This window comes from Thalassophryne amazonica, chromosome 4 (genome assembly GCF_902500255.1).
Source record: "Thalassophryne amazonica chromosome 4, fThaAma1.1, whole genome shotgun sequence".
NCBI classification, from domain to species: domain Eukaryota; kingdom Metazoa; phylum Chordata; class Actinopteri; order Batrachoidiformes; family Batrachoididae; genus Thalassophryne; species Thalassophryne amazonica.
In genome coordinates, this window is record NC_047106.1 from 73,067,163 (window position 1) to 73,094,815 (window position 27,653).

The 27,653-nt window shown below is 40.8% G+C and overlaps 1 protein-coding gene across 5 annotated transcripts in view; it reads left to right on the forward strand.

Moving 5' to 3' along the window:
- Positions 1–27,653, forward strand: part of golim4a (golgi integral membrane protein 4a) — a 111,683-nt gene that overhangs the window by 63,762 nt on the left and 20,268 nt on the right. For 2 of the 5 annotated variants that reach the window (XM_034168116.1, XM_034168114.1), the window contains exons 11-14: positions 8,797–8,867; positions 9,031–9,101; positions 13,102–13,212; positions 17,192–17,236. In XM_034168116.1, the coding sequence (XP_034024007.1) occupies positions 8,797–8,867; positions 9,031–9,101; positions 13,102–13,212; positions 17,192–17,236 (298 nt within the window). Of the gene's footprint in view, positions 1–8,796; positions 8,868–9,030; positions 9,102–13,101; positions 13,308–14,864; positions 14,935–17,148; positions 17,237–27,653 lie in introns of all 5 variants that reach the window. The other 3 variants (XR_004560068.1, XR_004560069.1, XM_034168115.1) reach the window with 3 other exon arrangements.

Here is a 27,653-nt window from a genome sequence, read left to right on the forward strand (position 1 = left end):
TGTTAAAATCGCCCACTATAATTATCTGAGCTAAGCACTAAGTCAGACAAAAGGTCTGAAAATTCACAGAGAAACTCACAGTAATGACCAGGTGGACGATAGATAATAACAAATAAAACTGGTTTTTGAGACATCCAATTTGGATGGACAAGACTAAGAGTCAAGCTTTCAAATGAATTAAAGCTCTGTCTGGGTTTTTGATTAATTAATAAGCTGGAATGGAAGATTGCTGCTAATCCTCCGCCTCGGCCCGTGCTACGGGCATTCTGGCAGTTAGTGTGACTCGGGGGTGTTGAGTCATTTAAACTAACATATTCATCCTGCTGTAACCAGGTTTCTGTAAGGCCGAATAAATCAATATGTTGATCAATTATTATATCATTTACTAAGAGGGACTTAGAAGAGAGAGACCTAATGTTTAATAGACCACATTTAACTGTTTTAGTCTGTGGTGCAGTTGAAGGTGCTATATTATTATTTTTTTTATTTTTTATGCTTAAATAGATTTTTGCTGGTTATTGGTGGTCTGGGAGCAGGCACCGTCTCTATGGGGATGGGGTAATGAGGGGATGGCAGGGGGAGAGAAGGTGCAGAGAGGTGTGTAAGACTACAACTCTGCTTCCTAGTCCCAACCCTGGATTGTCACGGTTTGGAGGATTTAAGAAAATTGGCCAGATTTCTAGAAATGAGAGCTGCTCCATCCAAAGTGGGATGGATGCCGTCTCTCCTAACAAGACCAGGTTTTCCCCAGAAGCTTTGCCAATTATCTATGAAGCCCACCTCATTTTTTGGACACCACTCAGACAGACAGCAATTCAAGAAGAACATGCGGCTAAACATGTCACTCCCGGTCCGATTGAGGAGGGGCCCAGAGAAAACTACAGAGTCCGACATTGTTTTTGCAAAGTTACACACCGATTCAATGTTGATTTTAGTGACCTCCGATTGGCGTAACCGGGTGTCATTACTGCCGACGTGAATTACAATCTTACCAAATTTACGCTTAGCCTTAGCCAGCAGTTTCAAATTTCCTTCAGTGTCGCCTGCTCTGGCCCCCGGAAGACAATTGACTATGGTTGCTCGTGTCTCTAACTTCACATTTCTCAAAACAGAGTCACCAATAACCAGAGTTTGATCCTCGGCAGGTGTGTCGTCGAGTGGGGAAAAACGGTTAGAAATGTGAACGGGTTGGCGGTGTACACGGGGCTTCTGTTTAGAACTACGCTTCCTCCTCACAGTCACCCAGTCGGCCTGCTTTCCCGGCTGCTCGGGATCTGCCAGAGGGAAACTAACGGCGGCTAAGCTACCTTGGTCCGCACCGACTACAGGGGCCTGGCTAGCTGTAGACTTTTCCACGGTGCGGAGCCGAGTCTCCAATTCGCCCAGCCTGGCCTCCGAAGCTACGAATAAGCTACACTTATTACAAGTACCATTATTGCTAAAGGAGGCAGAGGAATAACTAAACATTTCACACCCAGAGCAGAGAAGTGCGGGAGAGACAGGAGAAGCCGCCATGCTAAACCGGCTAAGAGCTAGTAGCTGTGCTAAGCTAGCGGATTCCTAAAGACACACAAAGTGAATAATGTGTAAATAATTTAGAGGTGATTCAGCAGAGGGAGTGGTTTAGTTAAGTCACGTGAAGATTACACTGTGAAGCAAATCTTTATCTAGGTAACTAGATCAATCTAACTGCGCAGATTAAACAGCTAACAGATACAGCAAAACACCGCTGTGCTCCGGAACAGGAAGTGATACAGTGCCGCAGTGAGAGCCAACCACCAATTGACTGTGTTTGCTGGTGTTGCTAACTTCACATTTCTCAAAACAGAGTAGCCAATAACCAGAGTTTGTTCCTCGGCGGGTGTGTCGCCGAGTGGGAAAAATGGTTAGAAATGTGAACGGGTTGGTGGTGTACAGGGGGCTTCTGTTTAGGACTACGCTTCCTCCTCACAGTCACCCAGCCGGCCTGCTTTCCCGGCTGCTCGGGATCCGCTGGGGGGCAGCTAATGGTGGCTAAGCTACCTTGCTCCGCACCGACTGCAGGGGCCTGGCTAGCTGTAGGATTTTCCAAGGTGCGGAGCCGAGTCTCCAATTCGCCCAGCCTGGCCTCCAAAGCTACGAATAAGTTACACTTATTACAAGTACCATTACTGCTAACGGAGGCCGAGGAATAACTAAACATTTCACACCCAGAGCAGAGAAGTGCGGGAGAGACAGGAGAAGCTGCCATGCTAAACCGGCTAAGAGCTAGTAGCTGCGCTAAGCTAGCGGATTCCTAAAAACACACAAAGTGAATAATGTGTAAATAATTTAGAGGTGAATTCAGCAGAGGGAGTGCTTTAGTTAAGGCACGTGAAGATTACACTGTGAAACAAATCGTTATCTAGTTATCTAGATCAATCTAACTACGCAGATTAAACAGCTAACAGATACAGCAAAACACCGCTGTGCTCCGTAACAGGAAGTGATACAATACCGCAGTGAGAGCCAACCACCAGTGGCCAATTCTGTGGTGTGGGGTGTGAATTCAGCATGAGGGGAGAGAGGACAGTTCCCAGTGCAACACAGTTGTTCATTTAGCCAAGGCCAGACTTAATTAAAGAAAAAGACAGTGTAGCTGTGTGCGTTTTTATCCAGAGGTCAGAGTGCACCCTGCAGATTCTGTTGGCTGAGAAGGCGCCATAGAGAGAGATGGTTGTTTGCTGTCCTCACTGTTAAAGCCACTGTGAAAGCCAGCACAGTGGAGTGTTAGTGCAAGTATGTGGTGCGGAAGTGTGACATCATGATCCCCTAGCTAGCTGGATTCTAGCCCCATTTGAATTCAGATCTCAGCGAATCCCGCTCAAATCCGGCTCCTCCCAGCACACGTATGAACTTGGGAAAATCATTCTGTTGAATGCAATTCTTTGTGTTGCCAGTGGAAATGTCATGTAATCCATTCATCAGAGCCCCAGATCCACTGGAGACCAACGAATTAAGCAAAATTTGCACCCAGCCAAATGATTTACATCTGTTAGGGCCCCTTCACACGTAGCTGGGCAAAAGAAGCAGAAACCAGCCAAAAATCTAAACGGGGAACCGCGAAACATTCCACCTGCTGTTGGGAGGGACACACGGTCAGGCAGGTGTGCACAACACTGTGGCGCATGCATAAACAGAGAGCGCACGTGGCACCACATTGCGCTCCCACAACAGAGGAGTAGTTTGATGCTGGACATAATTTAACAAATATATGGAAGCCCAATAATTCATTTCTGTTATGAAGAGCGACAATACAGGTCATCCTCCTGTTCCACATGGTCATGCACATACACAGGCTGATAGAGTGACATGAATGAAGCCATGCGCTTATAACGTCGACACATCAGCCGGCGCCGCGTGTCCAGCGAGCAGCGCACCTAAGGACACATTGTCGTATGGCCCATAACTCACATGGTGGACATGACAGTCCAATTGTCAGCTGAGTGTTTACACATGGAGTTTGTCACATGGGGTAGCCGCCTGATGTTGTGCGCGCTGGCACGTTCGCTGCTGCACAGTGCAAAAGTGATACGTATGTATTTCCATGTGAAGACAGAATGCACATACACGCACCTCACGGTGGAGTGTTGTATGGTCATGTCCGTCATTATACGATACATGTTCTCCAGCTGTGACTTGCGGGTCCACAGATCCCAGCAGCTGCTGCTCGCAGCGACACGGCCACTTTTGTGATCAGCGCACAGAACAAAGTGTCACTCTCGGTTTCTTTGTTCTTTGAGCTTTTATTTTATGTATTTATTATGTAATTATGTATGTAGCTAATGTAGTATTTATTTGTATACTTGTCCTGCCTATGTTCTTTGTTTGTTTAATGTAACGTGTGCACTGAGCTGTCATTTCCAGCTGTCAGTAAGTCAGATGCTGGCGATCAGCTGAGAGGCGCCTTACCATGTGTGCGCGCTCAGATGTGGCTGGCCGCTCCCCATGTGATCTTCTCTGTACATAATTATCAGCATGTCATGAGAGCACGAGACCCCGCCCACACGCGCAATACGCGGAGTGTGGTTCATGTTGTTGATGGCATGACATATGCTGAGTTGTGAGTATACAGCGCTCAGCTGTTCCAGCTGCACATTACAGCCATCCTTATGCGTGCTGCACGGGACAACGTTCACACTCCAGCCACGTCAACAGTACCTGACAATGTTGGTTCATGTGCACGCCATGTGTTGCAGGGGGTACACTTGCATGACATATGTGTTGTTGGGGGGAGCACAGTTGTGGGGCACAGCACAGCTCGACTGTAGTTATCTGCCCTCTCCTCTTGTGCCTGCTGCGTGAATAGCACCACCTTTTCTAAGTGCCCCGCAAGTGGTGTTGGATGTTCGTGGGTGGCACCTGGACTCTGGCCTGTCTTTTGGCCACTGGTGTGAAGGCTGTCTTGATGGTGTCATTCACCCATGGTGCGACATGGGCAATGATTTCGTGCAGCATATCGTGTCTCAGCATGATATGTCCAACCTGTGTACGATATGCCGCGCGAATGCTGCGAACACGATCAGCTGACAATGCGACTTCATCTTGCCCGCCACTGGAATGGGTTACAGGGGCGAACAGCACGCGAATGGTTGTGGCAACAGCTGTATGACACGTTCGAGGCAGCTCCAGTTTTTCACGAGTGGCATGCGATTCCCCCTTTGTACTCCAGTTGTCTTTACTCGTGTTACATGTGAAGGGGCCCTTACTAATGACTTTACACAATCTGTTATAGTGTGACAAAACCTTTAGGACATCAGAGTTCAAGTCAGGTGCGTAATGGATTTGTTTGAGTGAAACAGCAATGCGAATTGGTTTAAAAAATAGCCTTCTGTGTAAAGCAGACACATACCCTGATACTGTATTATGGCTGCAACTAACAATTATGCTTATTGGTCAATTTGATTACTTTTTGTGTAGTCAGTGAATCATTAGTTAGTTTAGCAACAAGAAAAAAGGCATAACGTGCATGGCTAACGTTTCAGCCTTTATATTCTAGCATTTTCTGATAAAAATAAAAAAAATCCCAACATGTAGAGTCTGTCAAGAACTAATGGTATCTATGGGGAATAACAAAATTTTGTAGGGGTAAACTTGCATGCCAGTTTTTTTTTTTCTTTAGACATCAAAATGAAACAATAAAATCTAACATTTTAACATAAAATCTATGTTTCAAACTTTTTTCTCATGACACTGTTCATAATAAACATTAAGGTTTATGTGGTATTGGCTTAATTAGAAAATGTCCATTAAATCGCCAATGTGTTGTGACAAAGTCCTGTGGTGGTGGTCTCACCAATTCGGGGTGAGTCTATTATTTGTCTCTGAAAGGTCACCTGCGTGACTTGTAGCATAATGTCAATGGAAAGGTCACAGGCAATAATTTTGTAAATAATGAGGTGGGGCAAACATATATGAATTACCCTGTCCTCCAATCTGACTTCTTCAAGGGGAAAATATTGTTGTGGTTTTATACAAATACATCATATATGTCAGTGATGTGCAGAGATCAACAAGTTTAATTAAGCTGTTTCATCATTAAATATATCACCTATATACAATTTATGCATGCAACAAGAATGGCAGTGGCCTGTTTAATGGGTGTGTTTATCATTTTATGAGTTTGATCACAGATCTGTACTTTTATTATTGATATTATTTTGTTTATTATTGATATTTTGTTTTTTTGTACTGGTTGCAATACTTTGACTCGGAACATACAAAGTCTAATTCTTTTTGCTCTATTATTATTTTTATTGTTATTACTAGCATATTGCCCGTGGGGATCCACGGGCTCTAGATTGGGTAGTGTTCATAAAATACACTCAACAAAAATATAAACGCAACACTTTTGGTTTTGCTCCCATTTTGTATGAGATGAACTCAAAGATCTAAAACTTTTTCCACATACACAATATCACTATTTCCCTCAAATATTGTTCACAAACCAGTCCAAATCTGTGATAGTGAGCACTTCTCCTTTGCTGAGATAATCCATCCCAGCTCACAGGTGTGCCATATCAAGATGCTGATTAGACACCATGATTAGTGCACAGGTGTGCCTTAGACTGTCCACAACAAAAAGGCCACTCTGAAAGGTGCAGTTTTGTTTTATTGGGGGCGGGGATACCAGTCAGTATCTGGTGTGACCACCATTTGCCTCATGCAATGCAACACATCTCCTTTGCATAGAGTTGATCAGGTTGTCAATTGTGGCCTGTGGAATGTTGGTCCACTCCTCTTCAATGGCTGTGCAAAGTTGCTGGATATTGGCAGGAACTGGTACACGCTGTCGTATACGCTGGTCCAGAGCATCCCAAACATGCTCAATGGGCGACATGTCCGGTGAGTATGCCGGCCATGCAAGAACTGGGACATTTTCAGCTTCCAAGAATTGTGTACAGATCCTTGCAACATGGGGCCGTGCATTATCCTACTGCAACATGAGGTGATGTTGTTGGATGTATGGCACAACAATGGGCCTCAGGATCTCATCACGGTATCTCTGTGCATTCAAAATGCCATCAATAAAATGCACCTGTGTTCTTCGTCCATAACAGACGCCTGCCCATACCATAACCCCACCGCCACCATGGGCCACTCGATCCACAACATTGACATCAGAAAACCGCTCACCCACACGACGCCACACACGCTGTCTGCCATCTGCCCTGAACAGTGTGAACCGGGATTCATCCGTGAAGAGAACACCTCTCCAACATGCCAAACGCCAGCGAATGTGAGCATTTGCCCACTCAAGTCGGTTACGACGACGAACTGGAGTCAGGTCGAGGCCCCGATGAGGACGACGAGCATGCAGATGAGCTTCCCTGAGACGGTTTCTGACAGTTTGTGCAGAAATTCTTTGGTTATGCAAACCGATTGTTTCAGCAGCTGTCCGAGTGGCTGGTCTCAGACGATCTTGGAGGTGAACATGCTGGATGAGGAGGTCCTGGGCTGGTGTGGTTACACGTGGTCTGCGGTTGTGAGGCTGGTTGGATGTACTGCCAAATTCTTTGAAACGCCTTTGGAGACGGCTTATGGTAGAGAAATGAACATTCAATACACGAGCAACAGCTCTGGTTGACATTCCTACTGTCAGCATGCCAATTGCACGCTCCCTCAAATCTTGCGACATCTGTGGCATTGTGCTGGTTGATAAAACTGCACCTTTCAGAGTGGCCTTTTATTGTGGGCAGTCTAAGGCACAGCTGTGCACTAATCATGGTGTCTAATCAGCATCTTGATATGGCACACCTGTGAGGTGGGATGGATTATCTCAGCAAAGAAGTGCTCACTATCACAGATTTAGACTGGTTTGTGAACAATATTTGAGGGAAATGGTGATATTGTGTATGTGGAAAAAGTTTTAGATCTTTGAGTTCATCTCATACAAAATGGGAGCAAAACCAACAGTGTTGCATTTATATTTTTGTTGAGTGTAGTTAGCTGACATTTTTCAAGGGTGGTAATAAATTATGCAGTTTCTATAATGAGTTGCAATGACGTGTGAGTCCAGAATGTTTTTAGAACCTTAGACCTCAGATTGATTCAATTTATTATTATACCCTTTGGTAAAATTAGTTTACCCAACGGTATAATACTCAGCTGTTTTTAGAATAACTTTACCCTTTTATTTCCTGTTAATTATGTAACTTTTATTGATAATTTACTGTATTAAAGTATTTATAAATCGTTTAGGTTGTTCTTATCACATACACATATTATTATTATTATTATTATTATTATTATTATTATATTACTACTACTTCTATTTTGTTTTGATTTTTAAATGGTCCACAATGGAAATCGGTGTTTTCACTTTCTTGTGTCATCCATGAATTTACAATTATATTATGTACTTACATTAAACGTACTAAATAAAAGCACACGCGCGCATGCACACTTTTAATATATCGATGATTTACCGCCCCCTGCTGGAATGGCATGAGTCCAGAATGTAATTATCAACAGCTATTGTTCAGTGTTGGCTAATATCTGTAGTTTTTCCAAAAATATTAGTCCTGTCAATGTTCTGTTTTGGCAGCATTCATCCTTGACCGAAAATACATCAGCATACCAAACCGCAAATGTCAGCTTTCCCTGGTTTTTTCCGTGCTCAAAGCAGTATGCACACACACATACAGAGGCCACTTGGCTATTATATAGATTATTTCATATCATATTTGCGTGAAAATATGATTGGGAGTAAAATATGCCCCCCCCCCCCCCCCCATTAAAAGATTTCTGTGACTTCAGATGGTAACTAACTGCAAGAAAAGATGCTGAGACAAATAGCAAATTCTCCCTGCTGCAGAAATCTTGCACCAAACCCGCTGTGAATGTTTTGTTCTTTAGCTGTACTGTATATGTGCAGAAACCTGCACAGTAAAACCACAATGTACTGTGGGGAAACTGCATTTTCTCTGACTTGAACCTGGTAAATCACTTCTGCTTTGATGTTTGCTACTAAAGGCTAACACAGAAATATTGTATTTTTTATTTTATTTATTGTAAAAATATAAGTATTGGAAAATGCTTACTTTTTTTTTTAAACAAATCCAAATTTTCTGTGTTAAAGTGGATCTTGTATGGATCCACCTGTGTAGAAGGACCTGCGGACAAATTGCCCCATTATATTGGTGTCTCGTTACTCGTACATTCTGCTCAAAGGAAAGCGAATCGTGTGCAACGCTCTTAACATGTTTGCATATTACCATTATTGACATTTTCCAGACAATGTGCGCTCTTTCTGACTGCTGTCTTGATGTTTTTTAGGAAGAGGACAGAGTATGAGAACATGGACAATAATATTGTTCAGGGTGAAGATGATCATCATGCTGATGAAGGTGAGACAGAAGAATAGCTATTAAAGCATTTTACTTGCTGCTGGTTCTTCCAGCTCTTTATTCGTACTTTAATATGCAAAATGTAAATGATGTTTGAGTCAATGGTAAATCCTAGTTTATATCTCTGAACATCGATGGTTATATTTACTTTGTGTGCTGACAGAGAGAGATGCTCACATGCTTCATGAGGATGAAGAGAGGCAGGAGGTGGATCAAAGAGTGCCACACCATCAGGTCACCATCCACTCATTCTGCTCTCCTTACATCTTATTTTCTTTATCTGTCTTTCATTTGATCTCATTAACATTCTCAATTTGTTCCAGTTTTCATTCTTAAGGGTGACTTGTAGGTTTGTAAAAGCCTGTAAATGACAGAACTGGTGGTTCAGACAAATGTGGTTTTTAAAGGGCACCAAATGTCAGTTTCTAGTATTTCTTACAACAGTACAGGTGAATTTGTATAGCATTTCAGCCCTCCTTTTAATGACAGATGCAAGATTTCCAGTTGTTTGACTGGTTCCTTTGATGTTCATACCTAATTAACATGAATTGGCATTTTTGGGCCCTTCCACCCCTTCTGTTCTCTATTTTTAATATGTTATTCCTGGGGTATATCAATTAGTGGTGGGTTGGAGCCTTAACTTGAATAAGACAAGATAAGATAAGACTTTATTGATCTCACAGTGGAGAATTCACATTACTTCAGCTCTTAAAAACACACAAGATGAGTGCGAGTAGAGGATAATATGCATCAAACAGCGTGTACAAGGATAAGCAATAATAATAATAATACTTGTAACAATACAATAAAATAAGAAAATGAGGTAGAAATAGAAGAAAGAATAACTCGACTATTAACTACAACCCCAAATCAGAAAAACTTGTGAAGCTATAGAAAATACAATGTGTGTGTATGTGAGGGGAGGTGATGGTCTAGTGGTTAAGTGTTGGGCTTCAGACCAGAGGATCCTCGGTTCAAATCCCAGCCTGACCGGAAAATCACCAAGGGCCCTTGGGCAAGGTCCTTAATCCCCTAGTTGCTCCCGGTGTGCAATGAGCACCTTGCATGGCAGCAGCCTCACATCGGAGTGAATGCGAGGCATTGATGTGTAAAGTGCATTGAGCGTCTGATGCAGATGGAAAAGTGCTATATAAATGCAGTCCATTTAAACTTGAAGTTGCGCCAGGGCTGGATCTTTCAACAAGCAACAAGACAACGACCCTAAACACTGCTCAAAATCTACTAAGGCATTCATGCAGAGGAACAAGGACAACATTCTGGAATTATTGAAAATCTGTGGTGTGGTTTTAAGCGGGCTGTCCATGCTCAGAAACCAACAAACCTGAGATGTTTTACATTCAACCAGAATCCAGACTCTCATTGGAAGCTATAAGAAGTGTTTAGAGGCTGTTATTTCTGCAAAAGGAGGATGAACTAAATATTGAAGTATTTTTTTCCTGTTGGGGTGCCCAAACCTATGCACCTGCCTAATTTTGTTTAAAGAATTATTGCACACTTTCTGTAAATTCTATAAGGGCCCTGTCCCACTGGGGAGAGGATTAATTGCGCATGAATTGAGTATACAAATTGCGGGCGTTCATTGTCGTCCGCAACAAAAATGGCCAAAAGTGACAAATGTCCCAGTATGAATTACGGATATATTAATAATATATAGCAAATATATGATGAACAATCACGGTTATATAACGCATGTAGTGAGGAAACTGATCCGACACATTGTGATTATCACGGCAGTATTACGGGTGTATTATGAATGCATCACGTGCACGGCATCTGCATTGCGATCATAAAAGAAGCGCACTTGGGCCGTTGGCATCACTATTCACACCAACAATACAGCCTCTGGAGCATTTGCTGGACTTGGACAAGTTGATCACAGAGTCGATGTTCATTTTGTCATGCGAGGGTTAACTGTTGATGAGTTTGGGGAGTGGGAGGGGGGAAGCCGCTCGGGGTGTGAGACTGTTTTTTTTGAGAGTGACACAGAAAACAGACTTCAGCATGAGTTATGGCTAAACAGCAACTCTTCCTTTTGTTGGTGTTAAATAAAAGTCCTGGATTACAGCAGCTATTACTACTTTGTGGATTTACACAGCCAGACCGGCACTGACTGGCAGGTATGTCGTTTTCTGCCACATATAATGCTTTGGGTTTACGTGACGTGTTTGTTATGCATTCACAGATTGTCCGCAAAGCAGATGGAATAAAAACGCTTTATTCGTGACCAATCTGTTTGCATTCGCAACAGCATATTTTAGTTTGTGATGTGGACATGATAGGCACAACATATATCTGTTTTACACATTGTCCCAGTCCACTATCAAACCGCAAATCCCCCTCAGTTGCGGATATCAGAGGTTTACGGCAGATATACAGCGCATAGAGTGAGTATGTATTGTGTATGAATTGAGTATATATGGAGTATGTAAGGCGGATATTATCCACATCCAGATTTTGGAACAGCTCAAAAATCCTGGCTGCAGATATGCGTGCCTCTACGGATGATCACGGGCATGTTCGGATGACGCCCGACTCATACAGGCATGTTACACGGATATTGCGGATGTTTGGCGAATATGGGCCAATTTTGTGTGCAATCCATACGCAAATCCTCCTAAATGCCAGTGGGACAGGGCCCTAAGCTTCATTTCACTTCTCAAATATCACTGTGTTTGTCTGCTATATGATATATTTAACTGAAATTGCTGATCCAAGTAACCAATGATTTATAAAGGAAAATCATAGAAATTATCAGGGGCGCCCAAACTTTTACATACGTGTGTGTGTGCGTGTGTGTGTGTGTGTGTGTGTGTGTGTGTGTATATATATATATATATAGATAGATAGATAGATAGATAGAGAGCCTACCATGCCCCCCCCCCCCCCCCACACACACACACACACAACAAAATGCCACTTGATTTATTTTATTTTTTTTCCAACCTTTATAATGTCCTTAGTGGAGATTTGAGTGGAAACAGGAAAATAAGTCATTCCCCGATGTACCTTTTGGTGCAATATTCAGCTAAAGGTTAAAAGCTACTCGTGAGTGCTGTATGTGGGGTGAATTTTTGCACTTTTTCACCTTCTTTAAATACCTATACATATAATATCAACCATATCCATCTATATATTTCTAAAAAGCCCATTTTCTCTACTTTAATATGATACCCATCTCATTTCTGTAAGATAAAATGGCACTTCTCTATATGGCTTACAGTACACCCATATACACAACCCTTACCTGGACCCAAAAATGTCCAAAACCTTTATGAATAGTTTTTTGTAATAAAAACTGAAGTATCAGGGCCTAGATTAAACACTAATATTATAACTGCAAATCATTAGCTTTCATTTGAGACCAAAGCTATGGTGAAAGCGAAGTATTGTGTTGAACATGTTCACGGCACATATCATAAGCAGTGAAATTTACTAAGAAAATGCATTTGCCTTCTCTGTGATTTGTCCAAAGCTATAAAGTTTTGCAGTGTTTTACTCAGACAATTCTAGAATGATGATTCATATGGTAATATAGATACAACCCCGATTCCAATGAAGTTGGGACGTTGTGTAAAATGTAAATTAAAAACAAAATACAGTGATTTGCAAATCCTCTACAACCTATATTCAGTTGAATACACCACAAAGACAGTTGTTGTGGGGGGGTGCATGGTAGGCTATCTCAGCTCCCGGTCTATATATTGTGTGTGTTACCATTGTATTTTTCTTTTCAAAATTCTACACACATTCTATACTGGGACAGATCAGGACTGCAGCCAGACCAGTCCAGTACCTGTACCACTTCTTTCAGCGGTGTACCTTCTTCTTTGTAACATGCGCAGAATGTGGTTTTGCAATGTCTTTTTGAAAAATGCATGGATGTCCTTGGAAAAGCTGTCATGTTAAAGGCAATGCATGAATCACTACAGGTTTTTCATTTTGCATAATGACCCAAATCTTTCTGACTAGGGGTTATAAAATTTGGCACCCTGCTGTGGACAGTGAACTAAAACTTAGGAACAGCAGTTTGGTTCTGTACATTTCCTGGAGTATAAAGATGAACAAGTTCTCCCACTGTTGAAGCTTTCATACGTAGGTTTTGTTCTGGTGTTGAGATTTGATGTGTTTTTTGCCTTATTAATATAACTTTGTTTTTCATTGTTGCATCTCTAACTTCCTTGCAGTGATTATGTAGTATCTTCTCTCCCTCCAGGTAACCGGTGAGTTGGACCCCGAGGACGATCCCAACAATCAGGGAGAGGATGAGTTTGAAGAGGCGGAGGATGATCGGCCACAACACAGGGTTGCAGAGGAGGAGGAGGTGGTGGTGGAGGAGGAAGAGGAGCCAGTAGTACCAGCCCATCACACAGACACACACAAAAGGCCCGAACAACCTGCTGTGAAGAGGAGCGGTGTGGAGTATGAGGCAGGGAAGAAGACTTAAAGTCTCAATCTCAGTTCTCTTTTGTTCCCCTTCCCCTTGGCCCTACCCCTACCCCTTTAAAACAAGGGGTAAGGCGAAGGGGTATGCCTCTAGCCCTATGAATTGAGACACCCCTCCGCCTTAGGGGGAAAAAAAAACTGCCCGTCTCAAACTGCCGTCTTCACTGTTTGTCAGCATGGCAACCCGAAGCGAAACTTGTTGCAGTAGCCTGTTCGCTCTTTTTATTTTCTCGACTTTCTGCATAAATTCAAAGAAATAGAAGAAGTTGCAGATTTCTTAGACACATCGCAATCATGTTGGAGAATTTTGTGGTATTAATAATTAATTTAATTAATTTGTAATTTATAACAATTAATATTATTAATAATTAATTAGTAATTAATTTGTGTTAATTCTGATAGTCATTAATAATAGTAATTAATATTAATTGATTAACCATTAATTGATGATTATTAATTAATTAATGAATTAATTAGTAATTAAAATAAGTAACACTTGAAATATATCAGTCTGTGTGGAATGAATGTATACATTATACAAGTTTCACTTTTTGAATGGAATTACTGAAATAAATAAACTTTTTCATGATATTCTAATGATATGACCAGCACCTGTATGTATGTTATGGGCTGCATCTATTTCTGTTAACCTTGTATTTCTTTTTCACATTCTCCCATTTTTTGCATCCAGCCCTATTTCCTTTAGAAATTTCCTTGACAAATAATATCAGTCTATTAGGACATCAGGTTATGTGTTACACATATACATGTGTGTGTATATATTTTCCATCTTACTCCCATTGATGAAACGTCTCATTTTCTGCCTGAAGCTTATTAGGAGACAAGTGTGCTCAGGGCTCCCTGTAAAGTTTTTTGGCAAGTTATAACGTTCTAAACAGCGTAATTTGTAATGAAAGCTGCTTACATTTGTGCGGCTCTGGTCACCATGTTTGTTTCCTTGGAGCCAGTGGTAAGCTCCTCCTACCCCTCCAAATGGAGTGTGCGTCCAGATTCACTCCATTTGGAGGGGTTTGTAGCCCTCTGCCTACCCCTCCGCCTTTCTCCAAAAAGAGAATTGAGACACCCTTCTCTCTCTCGTGCCCGCGCAAAACTGAGGGTAAGGGGTAACGGGAAGGGCCGAAGGTTAGAATTGAGATTCGCCTAAGGGTGGGGTTGGAGGGAGAGAATTTGGAAGGAACATGACAGTTATATAATACGTGTGAACAAAGTATGAAAAGTAAATGCACACAGACCTGAAGGAAAAAATAAACAATCTGATGATGAGAGGTATCCAGATAATTAAAGTCCAGGATGAAAGTGGTCATGTGTCAGCGCCAGCAAATTGTCAGTCTTGTTAATACAGAAAAATGACAACATCTTACACAATTGTCAGATGTTGCAAGCTAATGTCAAGTAACAAATTAAAAGTGTGACTGGTTTTCTGCCAGTTGTGAATGCAGCATAGCTTGGAAATGACTGTCTGTCTGGCTGGACATGCAGGCAACGCAGTAAGTTGTGGGTTTCTTCTGTATGTGCAGATGGCTGGAAACCCTGATCACAGGAATACACTGTGGATGATCAGTATCAGGAGGAAACCGGATGAGTGTGTAGCATAGTTACATCCTTAGCTGAGCCAGTCCACAGAACTATATGCAAAAAGTGGACGAGAAAAACACGCAGATAAGTTCCAGGTGACAGATATGTTGGGTTAAGAAGTAATGGAACATGTCACCATTATTCTCAATAAATATATTTCTAAAGGTGCGAGTGACAATGATGTTGTCAGAAAAAGTCCAGCCACACATACCATGAAATAAGTACAAAAATGAAGTTAAGTGTAATAAAAGGTAATACACAGGGTAAAAAGTATTGAACTGCTGAAATTAATACTTCATACCAAAAGGCCAGAGAATTGGCACCGCAGGGACGGTGCTGCATTTCTTCTGCCGTCCTGTGGTGACGAAAAGGAAGCTGAGCCAAAAGGTGAAAATGTCCAGTCTTCATCCCTACTCTCACCTATGGTCATGAGGGTTGGGTCATGACTGAAAGAACTAGATCGTGGGTACAAGCGGCTGAAATGGGCTTCCTTGGAGGGTGGCTGATATGAGAAGTTTGGCCATTAGTGAGCAGCTCGGAGTAGCGCTGCTGCTCTTTCGCATTGACAGGAGCCAGCTGACGTGGTTCGGGCATCTGGTAAGGATGCCTCCTGGTCGCCCACTAGGGAGGTGTTCCAGGCACATCCAGCTGGGATGAGACCCCGGGAAAGATCCAGGACTAGGTGGAGAGATTATATCTCCACACTGGCCTGGGAATGCCTCGGGATCCCCCAGTCAGAGTTGATTAATGTGTCCTGGGAAAGGGAAGTTTGGGGTTCCCTTCTGGAGTTGTTGCCCCTTCTACCCGATCCTTGATAAGCGGTTGAAGATGTATGTATACTTCGTACAAAAGCCTTTGTTAGTAACAACAGCTTCAAGACACCTCCTGTATGGAGAAACTAGTCACATGTATTGCTCAGGTGTGATTTTGACCCATTCTTCCACACAAGCAGTCTTCAAATCTCGAAGGTTCCGTGGACGTCTTCTATGAACTCTGATCTTTAGTTCTTTCCATAGATTTTCTATTGAATTGAAGTCAGCTGATTGGCTGGGTAATCTCAATTGGTTTCATTCCGTGAAACCAATTGAGCGTTTCCTTGGCTGTATGTTTGGGTTCATTGTTTTTGTGAAATCTCCACCCTCGTTTCATCTTCATCATCCTTGTAGATTTTTATCAAGAATGTCTTGGTACATTTTTTAATTCATCCTTTCTTCAGTTACATGAAGTTTGCCAGTGCCGTACGCTGAAAAACAGCCACACACCATGATGTTCCCACCTCCAAACTTCACTGTTGGTATGGTGTTTTTGAGGCCATTTGACCTCCAAACATGGTGTGTTTTATAGCATCCAAAGCGTTCAATTTTGGTCTCATCTGACCAGACTATATTCTCCCAGTATTTCACAGGTTTGTCTAAATGTTGTTCAGGAAACTTTAAAGGAGCTTCAACAGGCTTTTTCTTCAGCAATGGAGTCTTGTGTAGTGAACATGCTTTCAGGCCATGGCGGTTGAGTGCATTACTTATTGTTTTCTTTGAAACAGTTGTACCCGCTAATTCCAGGTACTTATTTATTTATTCACTCCTCTGTCAGAAATCTTGTGAGGAGCACCTGGTCATAACTGGTTTATGGTGAAATTGTTTTTTTGTTTTGTTTTTTTACTTCCGTATTATGACCTCAACAGTACTCACTGGAGCATTCAGAAGTTTACAAATCCTTCTGGAACCAGTGCCGTCAGTATGCTTTGCAACAGTAAGGTTGTGAAGATCTTGAAAGAGCACTTCCTTTTACCCGTTATGAGATGATTCTTGTGTAACACTTAGGTAATGAGACACCTTCTTATAGGCCATCACTCAGGACTAAACTAGCTGATATTTTATTTTGCACTGACAAGGGGCAGGATTGTTGTCTAATTACTGATAAATTTCAGATGGTGTTTTGGCTTTCCATGCTTTTCGCACCTCCCTTTAACCAGGTGTTAAATACATTTTCCCTGTGTCATTTCATATTATTATGCATAACAGTTTATGGATATCTATGGTGTGATTTCTTTGTATGTGTGGATTACCTCGGTTAGTACTGACATCTGGTGAACATGTCATCTCAATAGCACCTTCAGAAATATATTTACTGTGAAAAATGGTGACCTGTTCAATACTTATTTTACCTTTTTAATGTTTTCCTTAGTGTTTTTAAAATCAGGCTTTGATTTCTGTCCACTGAAGGCTCAGGAGGACATACCCGGTGGACAGAAGAGAGGTGGGGAGGAGGTGGAAGAAGGGGAAGATCCTTATGAGGACAACATAGAACAGGTGGGTTCTGCACAAAGTGGTGAGCTTTGATGGTCAAGAAAAAAGTTGTAGTTCCTTGACTGGCCGCTTGGGGCTGGCTAAAAAAAAAATCAGTTTCCCATTTAAGTCCATGTTAAAATGTCTAACTTTAGAGCAGAAGGGTGATTCTTAGACTACGGGCACTTATGTCCTTTGATCATATTGTATGAAAAACAGAAGAAAAGGGAAATTTCACACTTTTATAGTTATCTTTACAATGAAAGTGTGTTAAGAAATTTGTTCTAGTAGTCTGTGATGACTTTTTCACCTTTTTCCAGCATCATTATATGCAAATATTGCCATTTTGTGCTTGTTCGACACCCAGACTTTTGATCTTCAATGATAAAAATGAATGGTAAAGAAATGTTTTTTCTAATGTTTTAAAATATCTCTGAATAAAATATCAGTAAAATAATCAAAACATAATTGGGGTATTCAATGTCATACAACTGTTGTGATTTTTTTTAAACAAAATGTAGTTGTCCCACACTATTGCCGTAATTCCCACCACAACACTGTAATGTCCCTAAACAGTTTGTATGAAAGATTGTTTGGGTAGTTTCTATGGAGATAAACAGTGACATCAGAGCACATGTATATAGCCCCAAATCACAACAAACAGTTGCCCCAAGGCGCTTTATATTGTAAGGCAATGGTGTGGTGGAAATGACATTTACAAGGCCAATAGTGACCGTAGTTAAAGAATCACCCAGAAATTAACATTGTTTACAACCTGGTACAAAAACAAAACAAAACTGTTTTTGTCTCTGTAGATAGTTTTCCTCTCCATGACAACTGTAAGGGAGTTGTGCATAGTTTGGGGTGTGGTCACTTTGAATGACAGCTGAGCCCAGCATCTTGACACTCATACCATCCATAACTTTGTTGTTGTGGAGGACTGTCTGTCATTTTGAGTATTTTCTGAGTAATACTTGGAGTAATATGGCTTGTTGTGTGGTGAAATGACCTAACAGATAATCAAAGATGTCCCTGCTGCAATTTTTCCGCTGAGTGAAATTCTTGTTTTTTATGTTGTATACAAGCGGCATTAACACTTTTAGCAGCTATCTGTATCTTCACCCGTTAAGCCCCATTAATGCACCGTTGCTGAGAAAATAAGCTACACATAACTTTTAAAGCCCACACCAATGCAAAACATTATGAGCACCACAGCACAGTCCTCAAAAATGCACCTGAACTGAGGTTAGCTTGTTAGCTTAGCTCATTCAGACTCAAAGATGAGGGCATGTGCAGGCTTCTTTTGTCACACACTGAGCCACCCATGCTGCACCTCTTTATCCATTTATGGGTTTGTTGTGACAAAGTCAGTGGTACCAACATGGGCTTCATACCAGCTGTTCTGGGTCTCCATAGAGAACCTATGGATGACATCACACAGGGTTTATCCAGTGTATACTGTATACGGTCTATGGTTCTGCAGAGCTCCAGAGTCATTGGTCTGTGTTACTTCCAGGAATCTTATACAAGTATTCAGTATTTGGTTTATTTTCACAAAGTGAAGAGATGATGCTTTCAAAGCTTATGTAAAAATGATCACTGTGGTTGTGCAGGTGTGTGACGCTTCACTAAATTAAGTCCTTTCACCTTCCAAAAGCGGCTGAAATCTGTGCGATGTTTCCTTTTGGGAAAAGCCACCACAGAAACTGCTGTGAGGATTAAAGAAACATTGAGGAGTTTGATGACAGCACCATACCTTTTAGGCAGAAGCCCAGCATGGCACAGATAGACAAAACTGCTTTGGCTGAAATTTAAATTTCAAAAATGGAAAGTATGAGAACACATGAGTAGAAAAACCTATGTGGTTCCACAGTTTTATGAATGAACTTTATGTCTGACTTGAACATTGGACACATTTAGGAAATTCAAATTGAGGTAAATGAGATGAAACGACTCTCTGAGGAGACCTGCTGCTCAGTAACAAATCTAGAATCAACCAGTGCAAACCTGTTCCAAAGAGTTTTCACTACCTCACCAAGTTTGTGTCTGCAGGTGTTTAGAAGATGAGAGGTTTTGGAGTATTGCTCACTTGACTATAGTCAGTGTACATGTAAGCATCTTATGTTTGATATGCAACAAAAACCCGACTACAGAACAGTCGACAAACTTCCACATAAAAGCCTGAAAGTGGCCTGTTAAACATGGTTTGATGTTCTCTCTGTTTGGATGATGATGATGATATCCACTGAGCCTGATGTACTGATTGTACAAAGTGTGCGTGTGTGTTGTAAATTGAACCTGACCGCTGGTTGTCCAGGGAAATGCAGGAGTTCAGGTTTCAAGGCTCTTGAGGTTTCTGGTTACGTACTTTTATTTAATTTATCCCAAAGGAATTTCCACTTGAATGAAGGGGGTCACTCAAATTTTGTAACAAAAAGAGCCAAATCTTTCTGCATCCAAATTGTCACTGGATAGGTGAAACCCTACACAGCATGACTGGTATTGCAAAAAAAAAAGAAGTCTGTTGTAACCTTGCTGGTAGTGTTTTTAGAAGCTATCTTCAGAGTTGAGTAGTGCACACATTGTGTGACAGCCAGTGGTCCACTGTGTGATCATGTCCTAGACTCCCTTTTACCTTCAGTCCTGCTTTTACAGAACTTAACATGACTTCTGTCGTTCTTACAGAGACACAATTATTGTCCACCCCCCCCCCCCCCCCCCCCCCCCCCGAAACACTTTTTTTGTCATTGCCACCCTTGTTAGCAGTGGTGGGCACAGATAACCAAAAAATTAACTTCGATAACAGATAATCAGATAACTGAGAAGTTATCTTCGATAAAGATAAAACAATAAACCACCCAAAAATGTATCGGAAGTTACAGATAACCGATAGCAGATAAATTCCAATATTACCTCTGACACATCTACAACTACTAATAGAACAAATTTAATAGGTTATAATATTAAAACAACAACTGACCCCAACAATGAGTCCACACTTTCTTTCAACATTTGGCACCTGCTGGAAGCTCTTGTCTAACTACAGCGCTCCCAGCACAGAGGCACCCCGAGAGCATCATAAAGCCAACTCTCTATCATCAGTATCGTCACTAGAGAGCTGCGTGTCGTCAGAGCGAGCTGCAAAAAGTTTGTACCTGAGTTTTCAGAGGTGGTGTTTGTAGTTGCCATCTGCCACGCCGATGTTTGCCAACCCGGACAGTGGGAATACCACCTCAACCGACAACTTAGCCCCGCGCCTGGACAGCAACAACGTCCGAGGCCCGCCTAACGTGGTGAATTCACTGAGGCCGCGCGCTGCGTCATTAAAGCTGCGCGTCACGAGTGCCGCTTCCCGAGGCCTTGTGCAGCCACCGCGGATCCATCAGCGCAGAAACACTGAGGCCGCGCAGCACCAGCGCAGTGCAGATCCATCCCGGTGACAAACATCGCAGGCTGTTAACATCGGCGATCGTCAAGCTGCCCATAAGCCGACCATGGGGCCTAAGAAGGTTCTGACAGCGGAGGAAGGTGACGGTATTAAAAAAATCTCTGGACTTTCTATCAGAGGAGATTTCTGTTGTGAAGCAGCAACAGAAATCAATCATGGATCTGGTGGAGGGAGGTGAAGGCATTACGGCTCCAGAAACGCCGAGAAAGACCAGCATCTGGTGCAGCTGGAAAATAGAGTGGCTGAATTGGAGCAGTACACCAGAATTAACGACGTCATCATCACAGGTCTTCACATCAAACCACGGTCCTACACACGGGCGGTAACAGATGAGAGCGGAGGGGATCCCAGTGAACAGGAGGTCAGCTCTGTGGAAAAACAGGTTGTTGATTTCCTCCTATCTAAAGGTATCGAAATGGATTTAAATAACATTGAAGCGTGCCACTCTCTGCCCCGGAGAAATGGCGGTGATAAACGAACCGTCATCATGAGGAAGAAAACTGAAAGGGACAAACGTATTCATCAATGAACATCTCACCAAACGGAATGCCGACATCGCCAGGAAAGCACGCTTCTTAAAGAAACAGGGAAAAATCCAGCACACATGGACTTCAAACTGTAAAATATTCATCAAACTGAACGGATCACCAGAACAAGCAAAGGTTATGGCAATAAGGAACATCGAGGAGCTGGACAAATATGAACAATAGGTATGAGGACTCAAACACATCACAGCACCATGATGCAGACTGGAGCAACCCACTCATCCACATCATCTACACCCGGAGACAAGAGAGACATAATGACTAAGGATAATGATCCCTTTATTTCTGCCCAGGAGCTCTGTCTAGATACATTTAATTATAATAACTCTGCTAACCACCCCTTCGAATCTGAAAATGATCCTGATACCTTTTTCAGTGAGAATATTGTGAGACAGTGCAAATATTTTACAGAAGAACAATTCAAAATTATAAAATCAATGATGAGATTTTCAGTTATACATTTCAACAGCAGAAGTCTTTCTCGTAATCTGTCCACTATTAATGATTGTTTGATAACATCCAAAAAACGTTTTCAGTTATTGCAATTTCAGAAACATGGTTAAATGAGGATAATAAAGATCTGTATATCTTGATGGTTATGAATTGTTCCTGGTTATAGGCAGACGAGAAGGGGCGGAGGCGTTGCATTGTTTGTAAGGTCAGATTATAACTGTAAACTCATTAAAAACATGTCATTTACAGTGGACAACATCATGGAATGTGTTACCATAGAAATTACATCTATAAACTCCAAAAACATAGTTGTTAGTTGCATTTACAAGAGCTCCTGGGACAAATATTGACACCTTGAAGACATTATCTTAGGAATGTACAACAAAATCAACAGAAATAAGCATTTATTTGTCTGTGGAGATTTCCAAATATAGATTTTTTAAACCCTCACAATCATCCACAAATTACCTCATTTATAAACACCTTGTACTGTTTAGGACTGTTTTCCAACCATCATTCATCCTAGCAGAATAACTATGGATACAACAACTCTCATTGACAATAGTTTAACTAACGTTATATCCGGTAATCTTAGTGGGGGACTACTGGTCAGTGATATCAGTGATCACTTGCCAGTTTTCTCAGTCTTTGCATTGGAGGGGCTGTTTGTAAGTATCGAAGCAATATCAAATTCATGAGTAGAAAAGTAACACCTGAAACAATTGATAATTTAAGGGAGGATTTATCAAGTCAGAATTGGTCAGATGTTTTTGTTGATGATGTTGACAGGTCATATGATGCTTTCATTTCATTTTTTCCAGTTTGTATAATAAACACTGTCCACTTGTTGACAAAATATATAGAAATCAATATAGCAACAAACCATGGATAACTAAGGGGCTTCAGAGGGCATGTAAAAAGAAAAACGTACTATATAAGCATTTCATAAAACTACAAACTAAGGAAGCTGAAAGTAAGTATAAAACATATAAGAATAAGTTAATCAATATCATGAGACTCAGTAAAAAATATATATTGTAATGAGTTACTTGTCAAAAATAGAAATAACATCAAAAACACATGGAACATATTAAATGAAATAGTAAAAAAGAATAGAGTAACTAGAGATTATCCTTCATTTTTTCAGAGTAACAACTACATCACGATTGATAACGACGAGTCTATTGCTGAACACTTTAATGAATACTTCGTTAATGTGGGTAAAAATCTTGCCAGTAAAATTGACTCATCAACTAATAACTTCTGGGTAAATAATTCAACGTTTAACAAATCTGTTTCAATGTCATTGGTGGTACTCATGAAAGGGAAATACTTGATCTGGTTCATGGTTCAAAATAAAAAATCGACTGATTTTAATAATTTGGATATGGCTTTATTAAAAATGTTATTGATTGTATAGTAAAACCGTTCAAGTATATTTGCAATGTCACTAAGTACGGGTAAATTCCTTCTCAAATGAAAATAGCCAAAGTAATTCCTCTGTTTAAAACTGGTGACAAACACACATTTTCTAATTACAGACCTATATCACTCCTGCCACAATTTTCCAAATTTTGGAAAAATATTGCTAAAAGATTAAATGATTATTTACTGAAGCATAACATCATTTGTGAAGAACAATATGGATTCAGAAGGTCTCGAACTACATCACATGCTTTGATGGACTTTGTGGAAAGTATAGCAACTGCAATGACAATAAACAATACGCAATAGGTGTTTTTTTTTTATTTACAGAAAGCGTTTGACACAATTAACCATGAATACTATTAATTAAACTGCAGAATATGGACTCAGAGGTCTGGCATATGAATGGATAGCTAGTTATTTACAAGGCAGATTTCAGTATGTTCAGTTCAATAATACAAATTCTGACTCAGGGATGTCACATGTGGGGTGCCGCAGGGCTCAGTGCTGGGTCCTTTGTTGTTTATAATCTATATAAATGATATAAGTTGGGTGTCGAGTTCACTGAGATGTGTCCTTTTTGCGGATGATACAACTGTGTTCTGCTAGCGGTGAAAATCTGAACAGCTTCTGGACATAGTGGAGAAAGAACTGGAAAAATTTAAGGTTTGGTTTGACGCTAATAAGTTGTCACTCAACCTTGGGAAAACTAAATGTATTATATTTGGAAATAAACAGGCACCCAAATGTAAAAATTTAATTATAAACAATAAGGAAATTGAGTTAGTAACAGAGAATAAATTTTTAGGTGTTATAATTGATAATAAACTTAGCTGGAAAACCACATATAATTATGTGAAATCAAATTGTCAAAACTATAGCCATTTTGTATAAAGCCAAAGACCTACTGCCACAAGAGGGTTACTTACTTTATATCATTCTCTGATGGTACCATATATGACATATTGTGTTGAGTCATGGGGAAACACTTACAAATCAAATACCAATCCACTATTCCTTTTGCAAAAACGAGCCATACGAATCATCTGCCATAAACAATATCGTGAACCAACTCATTCTCTATTTGTGTCTTTTAAATTTATTAAAATTCATAGATTTGGTCGATTACATTACAATTCAAACTTTATTTTCGAGCGAAAACCAAGCCTTACCGAGACATGTCCAGAGTCTGTTCCGATTGAGGGAATCCAGATATAGTTTAAGAGGTTGTGCAATTTTTATGAAACCACCAGTAAGAACAAATGTAAAGGGTTTTTGTGTGTCTGTGGTTGGGGTGAGGAAATGGAACAAATGTTCAACAGAGGTTAGAATGAGTATTACCTTAGTAAGATTTAAGAAACTACTCAAAAAGAACATCATGTCTAAGTATCATAAAGAAGCAATATAATTTGATTTATGGAATGTTCAATTTATAAGTGGGACTTATTGTATATTGAATGTGTGGGTATGTATATGCGTATGTAGATATATAGATATGGGTAGGTGTATATGTATATGTATATAAGTGACTGTGTATATGTATGTATATATTATGTTTGTAAAGTATATGCGTATGTATATAGGTATATATGGCACAGCCCAAGCAGAGGGTCACCCCCAAGAGCCTGGTCTGCTTGAGGTTTCTTCCTTATAGGGAGTTTTTCCTCACCACAGTTGCCTATGCTCGCTCTGGGGTTGGTAAGGTTAGTCCTTACTGGCGTAAGTCCCTTGATTCGACTTTCTTGTGATCTGGTACTATATAATATAATTATAAGTGAATAGTATATTGATGTGTATGTCTGTGTGTCGACATGTAGTAGTGAATTTGTATTTATGTAAATATGACTGATTAGAATTGTTGACTTGTACTAGCAGGGGTGGGCGCTAATAAGCTTTGCTTCAGCCCACACCCTTTCGGACTCACTAGTTTTGTCTGTTTGTGGAATTGTTTCATTTTTTTTTCTTTGAATATTTTGTGTGCCGAATAAAAAACTTTGTCACTTGTCAATTACGAATGCTCCGGTCAGGCGCAGGTCTTGAAAAAATAAAGTCATGCTGACTTATGGGTTTTGATTATGAATACATTAATACCGATAGAATAACTCCATTAATGTCAGTTATGTCATTTGTACAAAGTTAAAATATAACATATATCTTTTAATGTTGAATAATGCACTAATTCTGAGGTTTTTGTAACAACAGATCGCAAAGGATTCTGGGTAAAAGTGCCTCTGCTAAACACGGCTGAGTCTCTCTTTTGGAGCGAGGCGGAGGGGAAGGCGAAGGCTACAAATCCCTCCGTTTGGAGGGGTGGAGGAGCTTACTGCTGTCTCTGAAAAAACAAACATAGCGCCGAAAGAGCTGCACAAATGAAGCGGCGTTCGTTACAAATTACGCGGTTTAGAAAGTTATAACTTGTCAAAAACTTTACAGGCAGTGTCTGACAGCAACGTGTCTGCTGCTGGATGCATGTTGCGTATGTTGTCGTTCTGAAGAATATCGTACGTCTCTCGTGCGCTGCGTTATAAGGCGTATCATACGAACGATAGATAAGACACTTTATATCTCACAATGGAGAAAATCATGATAAAGTGTAAGCGCGTTAATTTGTATGTCATGAATCTTTGGATAATATCAATCCCTGCTGTTGGATTTCAAGGTCTGAACATGTGTGTATTTTGTAAACAAACGGAGCCCTGAACACACTCATCTAATAAGCTTTCAGGCAGAAAATGAAAAGTTTCATCAATGCGAATAAGTTGGAAAATATATACACACATATATGTGTAACACATAACCTGACGTCCTAATAGACTGATTATATTGGTCAAGGAAATTTTCTAAGGAAATAAGGCTGGATGCAAAAATGGGAGAATTTGAAAAAGAAATAAGGTTTGTAATTCCCGTTAAAAAGTGAAACTTGTATAATGATATACATTCATTGCCACAACAAAAAAGCCATTTGCAAAGCCAAAAGTTGATTTGACAATCATCTGACATAACCGGGGTCAAAATAAATAGAACACTATCTACTGGTTCCCACACGCTTAGAGAACACTACTGACCAGTAGATGGCATTAGAGCCTTGAAAACAAATTCCAGATACAGTAATCCCTGTCTTGCTACATTTAAAAATGCGTGGAATTTACAAACGCAAATAAAACCAACATCTATAAACGCTGAGAATAGTAGTTTCAAGAGAGTTTTTGTAGGCACAGAGTTTAATGCTGTTGTCCGTGGAGCCTGAACAGAGTGTCTGAAATGCATTGTCCTGTCGATGTACTGAGTTACATCATCCTACCCAAAATGCATTGCGGGTCACAGGATGTGCTCACAAAACCTTAAAAATTAGCACATTACTTTAAAACTAAAACATATACTTAACAAAAATATAAACGCAACACTTTGGTTTTGCTCCCATTTTGTATGAGATGAACTCAAGATCTAAAACTTTTGCCACATACACAATATCACCATTTACCTCAAATATTGTTCACAACCAGTTGAAATCTGTGATAGTGAGCACTTCTCCTTTGCTGATAACCATCCCACCTCACAGGTGTGGCCATACCAAGATGCTGATAGACACCATGATTAGTGTACAGGTGTGCCTTAGACTGCCCACAATAAAAGCCCTCTGAAAGGTGCAGTTTTGTTTTATTGGGGAGGGGATACCAGTCAGTATCTGGTGTGACCACCATTTGCCTCATGCAGTGCAACACATCTCTTCGCATCACCTCTCCAACGTGCCAAACGCCAGCAAATGTGAGCATTTGCCCACTCAAGTCGGTTACGACGACGAACTGGAGTCAGGTCGAGACCCGATGAGGAACGAGCATGCAGATGAGCTTCCCTGAGACGGTTTCTGACAGTTTGTGCGAAATTCTTTGGTTTATGCAAACCGACTGTTCCAGCAGCTGTCCGAGTGGCTGGGTCTCAGACGATCTTGGAGGTGAACATGCTGGATGTGGAGGTCCTGGGCTGGTGTGGTACACGTGGTCTTGCGGTTGTGAGGCTGGTTGGATGTACTGCCAAATGTCTCTGAAACGCCTTTGGAGATGGCTTATGATAGAGACATGAACATTCAATACACGAGCAACAGCTCTGGTTGACATTCCTGCTGTCAGCATGCCATTGGCACGCTCCCTCAAATCTGCGACATCTGTGGCATGTGCTGTGTGATAAAACTGCACCTTTCAGAGTGGCCTTTATTGTGGACAGTCTAAGGCACACCTATGCACTAATCATGGTGTCTAATCAGCATCTTGATATGGCAACACCTGTGAGGTGGGATGGATTATCTCAGCAAAGGAGAAGTGCTCACTATCACAGATTTAGACTGGTTTGTGAACAATTTTGAGGGAAATGGTGATATTGTGTATGTGGAAAAGTTTTAGATCTTTGAGTTCATCTCATACAAATGGTGGAGCAAAACCAAAAGTGTTTGCATTTATATGTTTTGTTGAGTGTATATCTGATATTTTCACTTAATAAAACTTCAGACATGACAGTAATTTTAAATAACTTGTCCAAAATTTGTTTGGTTAAAATTTGAACCATAAGTTAAAAA